At 42.9% G+C, this 12,196-nt stretch overlaps 1 protein-coding gene across 1 annotated transcript; it reads left to right on the top strand.

The window, feature by feature from the left end:
• The first annotated feature begins 1,313 nt into the window (after window positions 1–1,313).
• thoc6 (THO complex 6) lies at window positions 1,314–4,663 on the top strand. Its single transcript, XM_070524310.1, has one exon. The coding sequence runs from the start codon at window positions 1,633–1,635 to the stop codon at window positions 2,641–2,643; it is 1,011 nt and encodes a 336-aa protein (XP_070380411.1). The 5' UTR covers window positions 1,314–1,632; the 3' UTR covers window positions 2,644–4,663.
• Window positions 4,664–12,196: the final 7,533 nt, after the last annotated feature.

Here is a 12,196-nt window from a genome sequence, read left to right as displayed (position 1 = left end):
AAGCAATGAAGAAAAAAAAAAATGGGTGTGGCCGCGACAGTGGCGGGGGTTGCGGTCAATTCGCCCGCGGGGCTTCTTTTTTTCCGGACTCGTACGCATTGTTTTTTTTTTTTTTTCGTTCGTCGTTCATCAACGCGTGTGCGTAAATTGCCATCACGGGGAGGAGTGAGTCTTCACATAATATATTTTCTTTAAATTAACGCCAACTCTTGTGGACTTTGCTGACCGTCGCTCAACTTCAGTTGAGCAAGTCCGGCGTCGGCTGCCGTTCTCGACGCAGTCGATGCAGGCCCTCCGTGTAGCGCTAAGAAGTTACTGAAACAATCCATTTTCTCAAAGGGAAATGCGTCAGACGAATTGGAAAGTACGACTTACACACGACCTACATACATGTAGGAATGTAATTTGAAACGTTGCGATAAAACATAATTGCTGCCGTTTAAGTCTGCCTAAGCAGGAGCGGTGAGGCCCCCTCAACTCGCACAAAAAAAAAAAAAAAGAATCACAAAGCTCGTCTTCGTGCATAGTGTTCGCCTCCAGTGCTTCCCGGTAAACATTACAGTTACATAAGCTACATTTGTCGGGACGCGTAAGAATAAGCACTCAGAGTCGGAGAACTTTGAATGCTATCACGTTCCGCTCTTAAAGGCGAAGCTTTATTGTCCTCCAAATTTCGCGCATGAGGCTGACCATACAATAATTCGACGGAGTTATTCCATGCATGAAACGACGAATTGTAGCGGTATATATGCATTTAATTGCTACGACAAACATTTGCTCTGAAGTCCCTTAATAAAGCTAAGCTTTCTTTTATTATGCCTGCATCATATATATTGGCACCGCGGAATCCACCCATAAATGAAGAATTGGCAACCTCTGACTTTTTTTTCTTTCTTGCCAATGAAGTGCGTTACGCAGGCTTGTTTGCAATCGTACAGGATACGAGACATATGTCATAAGGGCGGATATACCATCACGAAACACGTTTAGTCGCGTGCAATATATATAAGTTGCAACACGGTCGCTCTGCATCCATAACTTCTATATTAATTCAACCGGACGACAATGATCGTTGACAATGAGGTTTCTCAGCATTAACAATCATCGGTCGTTTATTATTTTCGGTGTAGCACGGGGTGGCAGTAAATTTGCAGGAAGCGTCATGATCGAACTGCAGGCCTTCAGTGCTTTAACATAGAATAAACAAACATCAGTTGCCTGGTCGAGTAGCACGCTGCACCACAGAATAAAGAACGCACTTTGGTGCACAGTGGCCAGTGGCTGCACATTGCAGAGGCCGACCAGGCAGGGCGACGACTGCTGCGACACCTCTCCGTCATACATGCAGTAATATTGTATTTAGCGCCAGCTAAGAAAAGTTACAGCAACCTAAGCACCTAATTTTTACGTGGCCTCCAAGATTTCTATTTAAATAATGCCACACAGTTCTCGGAGGTCACACTCTCTGCGGTTCTAGCTGTTACTTTGTTTGTAAACGAGATGCCGCCACGTTCTTCAAGCTCGCCGCGTTGTTGGCGTTGGCGGTAGTGGCGGATTGAACGTGTTTTTCTCTTCGGATTTGAACTTCATTTCTGTGGTTCTGTGATTCCCCGTTTTGAATGATTGGGCTGGATGCCGAACCACGCAAGCATCATGGAAAACTTGCGGAAGTATTACACAGTGATATATGCCCAGTGTTTTTCCCCTTGCAACAAGTACCTCGTGGCAGCGAGTAGTTATGGGGAGATTGCGGTCTTCGTAACCTCCAACTTCTTGTCCGGCGATGACGAGGAACATTCCAGGGAGCCCTTCTACAAATTCGCGGCGCACTCGGGCAGCATTTTCGCCCTGGTCATGTGCGACCACTTCTTGATCAGCGGAGCCAGCGGAGAGATATTTGCCTGGAACTGGGACAAGCTGAAGAGGAGGTCGGCCGAGAAGTGCTGGGCCCTCAGCATACCGCAGGGTGAAAGCATCGTCCAACCCGAAGTGAACGCCCTGGTTCTCTCCGGTAAGGACTCGGAGCAGAGGCTCCTCATCGCCGGCTGCGGAGACAACAAGGTTTACGTCTGGGACATCGAGACGAGGGTGCTGCTGTCGACGCTCGCGAGACACACGGACTACGTTCACGACCTCGCTCTGGCGTCGAACAACACCCAGCTGTACTCTGCGGGCGAGGACGGCGCCGTCCTGTGCTGGGACGTGCGAAGCCTCCATCGCGAGGTGTTCCACATCGAACCGTTCAAGCAGGAGGAACTCCAGCGCCCGCGCTTCGGCAAGTGGATTGGCTGCGTCGCGCTGGACGCTGGCGACGAGTGGCTCCTGTGCGGCGGCGGCCCCGACCTGTGCATCTGGCACGTCCCTACGTCGTCGCCCGCGACGCCGCTGGCCGATCTCGCGAGGCCCGCGAACGTGGCCCACTTCTACGACGACATGGTGGTCGCGGGTGGGGGCGAGCCAAACCTCTACCACTGGGACTTCAGCGGCCAGCTCAAGGCGAAGATCGACACGTCGGCGTCGAGCTTGTACAGCGTCGTCTTTCACCTCGACCCCCCGCACAAGGGACTCTGTGCGGCAGGCTCGAGCTGCAAAATCGAAGTGTGCACAAATTTTCTCTACCGGGACTTCTCTTTGCACTTCTAGTGTCGCAGCCCCATCACTCATGTCCTCACCATTAAACACCTCACTGTCAAAAAAGAAAAGCAGAGGAAACATTGAATCTTGGCCCCGTGGTCAGAGCGGTCCAAGCCGACTGCAAGAGGTTGTTGGTTCGGCACCCACGGCCTCTAGCAAACGTACCCGGTGTTTGAAGGCAGCAGGGTCTTCTTTGGCGACTTCAGGTTGATTTGGGGTTTGTGGGATCTGGACATCAGGCCACTTTCGTCTCGTCAAATTAGACGATTTGAGGCCTTCTGGTGCACGTAGGATGAGAAAGGTGTCAAAATGAAGCTTGGAACAAAAAAGGTGCACCAAATTAGCGTAGAGCTATGTATGGAACAGTAACGGTGTGTAAATAGCACGAAAAGGCTGAAGTGAAACACAATGGCACTCGTTCAAACTGTGCGTGCCTAAAACCAGAGGTGTGGCTTTACTCTACGGAAAATGTGGGTCAGTCCCTGCTTCACGTTGTAGGCCTCGGTTTCAAGGGCCGTAATTCTGGTAGTATGCCACCGACACCTGCAACACACCAGTTAACAGAAATAGTATGTACCTGCAAGGGAGTATTAACCAGGAATTGCAGTGATGAACACATGTAAGAATCTCATTTTACCACTAACTTGATAGCAAAGATTTTCAACATCCATAAAGCGACTGAAAAGTGAAAAGACGAGTTTGTGATGGAGTCTCAATGGAAAAAAAGGAAAAGTGCACTATTGTTGAGGAAATGGTCGAATTGTGACATCAACTGCCCTGAAGATTCTATGTACTTATGCCTTACCAGGCAAGACCCAGGCTGCTTCTACCTAAAGATAAAACAGTGGTAACATTCAAGAGGCTAAGGCCAATTAGCAATTCAGAACCATGCCATAGGCAAAAGTATACATCCTTGCACGAACGTTTGACGATGTGAACCCACACCTGCTGACGTAAAAGTTATAATTGTGAAATTGGGCTCTGTAGAAGTCTCGTTGACACCTTGCACTGTCCTGAGGAACATTCCAGGAGCACACTAAATGTTTGTAATCTTGTGCAATTAAGGATGCATTTTTTAAACTTTGTCTTCTTTCTTTAAAATTGCTTTTACAAAAGTGTTGACCCACTATTGAGAGAAGATAGTTACAGAATGTGTTTCAGGCAGGAGTACTAACGTCATAGTTAAAACTGCACAAACTGCTTCTAGAGGAGTTGCACACCTCTCATGACTGCAAAGATATAATAGCCATAAAGGTACAGTGCGACTCCGTCTTAATGATATCGGAGGGACTGTTTTGACTTGGCAGGATGTCACCTCGTGAAACGAACCTAACATTTAACAACTGGTGCAGACGGTCTGCTCAGTTCTGGATACATTTTGTTATGATCCCATTCATTACTGCGATACTGCTGTGCGCAACAACACAGATGCGACTAATATAACCTCCCGAGAACCAAGACAGCTCGGAGGCACAATCGCTTTTCGTATCGCTTCTCATTGCCGTCTGGTAAGTTGCGAATGTGACCCCCCACCTCATTTCTTAAATAGGAAAACTGTATTTATGGCATTTGATGTGACCTTGGTTGTAGCGCACATATGATTTTCATTGCCAGAAACAAAAAATGACCGTGTTTTCATTGTGAGAGAGAAAGTATAATAACAATTGTTCCTTGGAAAAATGTTTATGGTATCTGAGGAACAGCGGACCAGACATCACTCATCATTGCTGTCAGATGCCTCTTATCACTTCTTAACAGTGCTTAGCATTTAATCTTTGACGCCGTTTGAGATAACACATTTCTTGGACGTTTTGCAAACTGGCAGCCTAATGGATTTACAAAGGAGGCATAGGCAATGACGCAGCTCCTAAAGCTGGAACTGGTGTGTGGCTTGGTTTCGATTACAGCAATCTTTAATGCCAACGACAATAACATGTCACCGTTGCAGTGTTTATTTCATACTCGATTGTAACACTCATATCGTTTTTAAGTGTGTGCTTCATTAAAGTAAATGTAATGGGTGCCGAAAGCAACATCTCCAAGTTTGTAGACAAAGTAACCATTCCCTCAGTTATGTGAATGATGGAGCACAATCAAGTTTTCCTCCCCCTATTTCAATGGGGGCAAAATGCAAAAACACCCGTGTACTTAGATTTAGGTGCACGTTAAAGAACCCCAGGTGGTCAAGATTTCCGGAGTCCTCCACTATGTCGTGCCTCATAATCAGAAAGTGGTTCTGGCGCGTAGAACCCTGTAATTTTTTTTTCCCCTATTTCCCATCTCAATATGGCAAACACTGAATATTATGGGCCCATATTTGGTTTCCCTTGCAATTTAGTGCTACAGTTCGGTAAATGGCAATTCTTCCCTTTCGTGTTCCTGTTCTTGCAGAGCTATTGGAACAAGGGTATAAAGTACCAGCTAAGAGATATTTAATGTGATGTGTATATGCATATTAATTAATGTTGCATGCTTTCGTGGTATGGAAAACTGAATCCATGCATACAGCAAATGAGCAGAATAATTCCACCAAAAATGAAGTGAATTTCATTCGTTCATGTCACATATTTTTCCCATGATATCTGCACATTTTATACTTTCGTTTTTTTGCTAGCAAATTTTACAATAGCCATTACTTCATAATCCATCCTACTGTGGCTCCCTGCTAAGGTTGCTGAATAAACAGAATAAGGTACAGCGGGTCGAACATTGTTACAACCAAGTTGTGTCTGATGCAGAAAAGCGCTCGTTTAATCCAATATTCATTATAAGCACGTATTTGTTACCCATTGATATTGTGGAGTGGAGAGCAGTGTGTATCAAAGAGCAATTCGGGATCGCCTATATTCTAGTTGACATTAGAAGGACAAAAATGAGCCTGTCTGTAGCGATGCAGATAGGCCGGTGTTCTATTAAAGCTACAGAATAGGTGCCAATGGGAGGGGAGCATAGTTGGGGACGGCTGAAAATTAGGTGGCATGACGACATTAGGAAATTTGCAGGCACAACTTGGAATCCTGCATGATGCAGGATTGGATTTGTATTTATAAGTTTTTTTTTCCTATGCCATAAGGCAGCCCTCCTCAACATAATAAAATGATTAGAATAAAAATAGGCTGAAATGATGATGACAATGATATCGATGAGACAATTTTGAGGTTAACTTCGTTACGTCTGATAATTCATTATATCCTTTATATCCATATTTGTTACATCAAGGTTCAACTTAATAGAATGCAATCCGTTTTAGGAAACGTATTTAGAAGAAGATTTAGTCAGGCGTGTCATGCGTTGCATAGCGCTAACCATGCATTGGTTGCAGCAGATTTAGGTGTTTTGTGACACTCAAAAATTTGCGGTCTGCAGGTAGAGAATGTAGTCTGCTAATGTAACAGGGGTGATAGGAGATTGCTGGGAGTGTCCTCAGTCATGCAATAGGCTTAAGTAAAGAGTGTTGATCATCTTGAGCAGCTGGTAGAGAAATATATTTGCCATAACTTCATACACATCTTAGCGACACCATGCAGTGAACAAGATGCGCACTGTGCATGATTCTGAGCTCCTGTGAAACGGTCCTGCATAAGTCTGTGCATCTAGACACGAGAGATTAAAGACGGTCAAAGATTAAGATTGTAAAAATTTCACTGTACGACTGGGCAAACATGCGATAAAATCTGAGTAGACAAGTGTGGAGGCATGTAGATATGTGTTATCCTGACCTAGTCATGGTCCTCAAGGATGATACCTAGAACATGAACAGCAGATCATCTTTATCACTTCTGTCACAATGCAGGCAAGTGAGCTAATTGAGTCATACACTTGAGAGCCAAGGCCAAGGTTAAGAACAAAAGAAACCTTGCGTTTGGTTTTATTTATTGTGTGGTTGATTCCAAAATTTACTACCACTTGCCACAAAAAGGTAGCAGCGATGCTATGCTTGTCACAGGCCTTGAGCCCCTGCTTTTTAGCTCAAATTGACACATCAAGTGCATAATCACTACCGTTCCATGCGTCAATTGTTAACATGTGCCACTTGTGGTCTGCGGCCACTGAGAGATAGCCCACAACGTGAATGTCCTGAGGAAGCTTTAGCTCATGCTTTCTCATGATTATGTGAAATGACATCATGAAGGTGTTATCACTAAGGTATGCTAAGGCAACAGTTGAACTGATTTGAATGGAATCTATTTATCTTGAAAGAAAGTCAGTTCATAAGAAATTTATAATGAAAGAAATCTAAAGGCATTAGCACAATTTACCTGCTTCCACCAATCGAACCAAATCAAATTTATTTTCCTTTGACAGGAGCTAGGGGCCAGGATTAAAAGCTGAAGTGGAATTGATTAAAGGTCCCGACACATTTATATGGCTTAAAGCACTATAGACAACAAAACAAAATAACAGAACAACCACCAAATTGTGTTCAAGTAGATTGAAGTACACGGCGGATGCAAAAAATAAGAAACTAATTTCCCTTGTTTTCAGACCAGTTTAGCACCTACCTAATGTGAGGTGTCTCTTGCATTTCACTTGCATTTGAATTGGTGAACGCCCAAGCTATACGTGTTGAACAATTGCAGTGCGCTGTTGTGAAGTAAGACGCAATGACATATGATAACTGTCGCAACTTGGAGACAATGGAGCACATACTACTAGAATGCCCCGTGTACTGCGATGAGAGACAATTTTTGAACAACAAATGGACATGATTTGCCACGAACCGTTAACGTTACCGAGCATCTTGGGTCCAATGCCCGGCCCTTCAAAACAGCGACGGGTTTTGGATTTATTGTTCAAATACCTGTCAGAAATTGGTCTATTAGGAAAGCTTTAAAGATAGCACACTTCATATACAAAAGCCTAAATTTACCCGCCATGTCACCTGTACACATTAGGATCAGGTCCACTTGGACACTTCATATTTATGTTTATTCTATTTTTTTCCCACTCTCCTTTGGAATCTTTTAATCCCATTCCCCATCCCTATACAAAGTAGCATGCCAGCGGTTATATATTCGCCGGCAAAATTCTCTGTTTTTCTAATAAAGAGCCCTCCTCTCTCTCTCGATATGAACTACCATAGTGTGTATATGCATGAATATGCTTTTTGAAAGGAGTTTCAATTATATCCATGTCATATCCATGTTAGGGTCCATCTAGTTTTATTTCTTTTCCTTTGTTTTTCATGTTTGTCCCAATTAACAAGCTGAATTGAGAGACCAATTGGGTCGACTTGTGTTCAAACAACCATTTGATCCAATTGGGCCTGCAGAATATTTCTAATGGGTGCCCCAATACACAATTGGAAATTTCCAACTGGTTTGACATACTTCTTTTTCTTTTTTTTTGCTGGAATGCATACTACAATATAACTTTTGGCAAAGGCTAGCGCAGTGTTTACGAATATGTAATGTAACCACCCAAGTGTGTTTACTGTCGCAGTTTGCTCAAGGTACTATTGTCCGTCTCATAGAGATTGCAGGCCAACATGCAATGTACCAATTGATTCCCTCTCATCAATGATATGCAATTGATACTCTTGTGAAAAAGTAATAGCACCACTTGAATAACGGCACTACATTATGGCATGTGCAATAACACCACTTAAGCTGGATCCTTGAAGAGGTGGACATTGCTCGCAGGACTACATGCAATGACATAACCAGCAAGGTTCCATTAATCATATTTGTTTAGTAATTTAGGGCGCATGTTGCGACTTCAGAGTTGAGGCTGGTTTGTACTTGGGGTGTATTCATTTAGAATGGGTTCAAAGTCTGGTGCACTAATTTTGAGATATATGTCTACGAAACCACACTGAAACACTTCGGCATTCCACTTGCATTCCTGAAAAGCCTCTCTTGCTCACTGCAGAGCAAAGGTATGTGGAATGCTGACTGACACTGCAAATTTTCGAGAATGGCACCAAGTTTAAGTAAAAGTTTATTTTATTCACATCACAATTGATGCAGACAGGCTCAAACTATAAAAGTGAACAAACTTTACTTGATGGCTCTTAAGCTATATAGAACACCTGAACAAACTTTACTTGATGGCTCTTAAGCTATATAGAACACCAGGTATAAACTTGTTTCACTGCAACATTTAAGCGCAGTCCTTATGGTAATCAAAGTCTTGACCACGTAAGCAGTAAGGAGTGATGCATTCAGTGGCAAGACGTGAAACAGCTCGAGAATTCGAAGCAAGAAAATGTAATAACATTTGAGAAAATATGGCACAAGATTTCAGTATAGCACACATCCTGAAAGTAGCACAATGCTCAGAGATGTGATACCAGACAACAGAAAAAATATGGCACATACAAAATGATTTTGGCACAGCACATATTTTACTTATGACAGCAGCACAATGCTCAGCAATGATACATGATACAGTATAAGAAATTTGGCACATATAAAGAGATTTTGTCGTAGCACATATTATGCAAAGTATTACTCAAAAAGACGTTTTGAATATCATGTGCACATATGCCGCATTTTTAAACAAAAATGTCTGTATATCAATTACTATGCAGGACTGTGGAAACCATATACGAGCACTCTAGCGGTGCTCTTGACTAGATATTTCTCTCTTTTATTTGTGTTTGAATTTGCCTGGCCGTTGATTTATGCTTTGCTACGTGAGTGGTATTGCTTTCCTGTAATAACAATAAAAAAAGCTGATTATCTCAAATGGTAGAGCAACCACCCTGAAAAGACGTTGGTCCCGGCTGGGTTCAAGCCCTGGCAAGGACAAATATTCCTGGAATTGGGAAGCTTTCTTTCTGAAAAAGCTGTACAGATTTTTTTTTTCAGTTTTGTGCTACTCTCTGACGAACAACAATTTTTTTCCCATGTCGTGACCTCCATTTTGCAGCAACAGCAGTTAACTGAACCCAAAGCTCTTGGTTTGCTGTGTCTTTAAGTCTTTTCTGCTATGCCTTTGTCATCAGATTGCTGTTCACTATTATATTATTTTATTTATTGCAAGAAACCCCTAAAGGCTCTCACAGCGAAGGTATTACATAGAGGGGGGGGGGGGGGGGCAAGGATTACCCGACAGGTTAGAGAAAATGAGTAAGCAACAAAAATTGAGATGTGGCAGAACAACAACACTCAATGAAGCATAATGAAGAAAAATAAAACACAACACAATAAACAGTAAAAAAAATCAAAAACATTACGGTGAATGGAGCACAGCTAGAATAAAAAAAAAATGTGCATCGCTTTCTTTCTTTAGAAGTTAATGAAAATTAGTTGCATTCGTTTCAGTTGCAATTGCAGGAAGCAGCCGGTTCCACTCAAATAATGGTTTTGGGTAGGAATGATTTTGCAAAAGTTCAAGTGCTGCAAGTGATATGTTTGGTCACGACATGGAAAGACGGCTGAAGGTGAGTGAAAGAAGTTGTCCTGAAGCAACGGATGACGAAAAATTTTGTGAAAAAAGAGTTAATTGAGCAAGTTTGTGACGATGGGAAGGGTTATCAAGACCCACATTAGCTTTTAACATCGTCACGCTAGTGCAGCGTGAGTGATTTGAAAAAAATTAAACGAGAAGCACGGCTCTGCAGGGATTCGATGTTATCATTGATATAGGCTTGATCCGAGTCCCATATGGCTGAAGCATAGTCGATTTAGGTCGGATTAAAGTAATAAAAGCAAGTTTAGTCACCTGCACAGGAGCACGTCGAAGGTTATGTTTTAAGAGGCCAAGAGAATGGTCAGAAGCTGCTATAATCAAATCAATATGATAGTTTCAGGTTAAGTCGGACTGAAGCTGAACTCCTAGATATTTGTAAGTGGAAACTGCCTCACCTGTTATGTCATTAAGGGTGTATGTGGTTGGGATCCGGTAAGAATTTCCAGTAAAGCAGACAAGCTTTGTCTTAGATCAACCCAACCATATGCTGAGGAAGAACTAGACTCTGCCTACCACTTCCATGGAGATTAATCTCACGTAAACTTGAGAGTTATACTCATTAGCCACCAAGGTAACATGCAGCAGTTCATGCTTGTAAATCTGTGCTGGGTAAAGAAAGGTGTGCTGCTGCCTGGCCATTGCAGCATTTTCGGCAGCCTTCTTGCTGATGAAGCTGCTACATCAACTCACGATAACACACGAACCATGCCCATGGCACTAGCATTGAGGACAGATTCAGCCCGGGAAATCCAACGAATTGCTAGCTACAGGGTGCTGGCTCTTTGGAAGAGCCCAGAGCATTGCAACCATCGTTTGCGCATGCTGATCCTTCACTGCAGCTGTGATTACCATCAAACCTCTCCCAGTGTCGCATTGGGCTGCTGCGCTGCCTGCGACTGGGTGTTGCCTTCACAAATTCATACTGCTTCCTGAATGGTATGGCTCACTCCCCCACATGGGACCGCTGTAACTGAGGAGGCCATCAGGCACTTGCATGCACCTGCTTTGACATCCAACCTCAACCTCATTGGATCACGTTCAGCCAACTGGATTGTCTACGCTTTACAGAGAAAAAAAATTCCTGGTTGCTTGGACTCGTCTGTCGTCAATCCAAAAAGCCACGCATGCCCTAACAACTCTTCTAAAATCAGTGGAACCTTAAAACACAGTTATAGACACCTTGCGTCTACTGCTAGGCACACGAATTATCTCCCTCCTTTTGCCTTCTCTGTGGCTTTTTTTGATCCCTCATACCCCCTATCCCGTGCAGAGTAGCCAACTGGACATCTGTCTGGTTAACCTGCATGAATTTTCTTGTTTCTCTCTCTCTCGATTGCATTAGGCTCTGAAACTTGCAACGAACTTTTGGATGTACATGTGGTTTTCGTGTTTCACCTAAACATCTCAAGCAAATGGCTTTGAAAAGTTATGCCACATCTAGAAAATCTATACCCCAACAGTCATTGTTCTTGCCAGAGGCACCATGCATTCTCTCTGCAATGTGTGTTGGCAGTAATTGGATAATTGGATAAGCTTATTATTGGACTACTGAGCCATTTGTAATATAATATCCAGTTGGCTTGAAGAGCTAAATGCTTAAAAAAAATAAGGCACATGCATGGAAAAACCTGAAAGTAACCATTAGTTATAAAAAAAATATATATATCCTGAAAGCTCTTTTTTCTACAGGACTGCTAATTTTTGATAATCCAACTTCAACTAGTAATAGTGACCAACAGCACTTGGCTAAAGAAATATGGAGCTCAGCGTTTTCTTTAACCGCAGTAGTGGAGGCCTTTAATGCACTTACATATGAAATACCAACTGCTTCAATGAGGAGGACAGAAAACTAGGCAATTTGGTATTGGTTCTTGGCTAATAGCAATAGTGCACTGAAATCGAAGACAAAGTGAGGCGTAGACACAAAACATGGCTTGTGTTGTATTTATGCCTTCATTCATATTCAGCACCTTGTTGTTATTATCAGTCATGCTTCAGTAGTTCACTTACAAAACTGTTTGACTTGTGTATTCCATAAAGCAAGAAAAAAAAGAGAACCTTGAAACCAGACTGCTCGATTAGCTATCAAATTAGAAAAGATCGGTATTGTCGCCCAGATGAACTGCATCGCTATAAACGGTGTTGT

Source organism: Dermacentor albipictus, chromosome 8 (assembly GCF_038994185.2).
Source record: "Dermacentor albipictus isolate Rhodes 1998 colony chromosome 8, USDA_Dalb.pri_finalv2, whole genome shotgun sequence".
Classification (NCBI taxonomy): domain Eukaryota; kingdom Metazoa; phylum Arthropoda; class Arachnida; order Ixodida; family Ixodidae; genus Dermacentor; species Dermacentor albipictus.
This window is presented reverse-complemented; position numbering and strand designations above follow the sequence as displayed.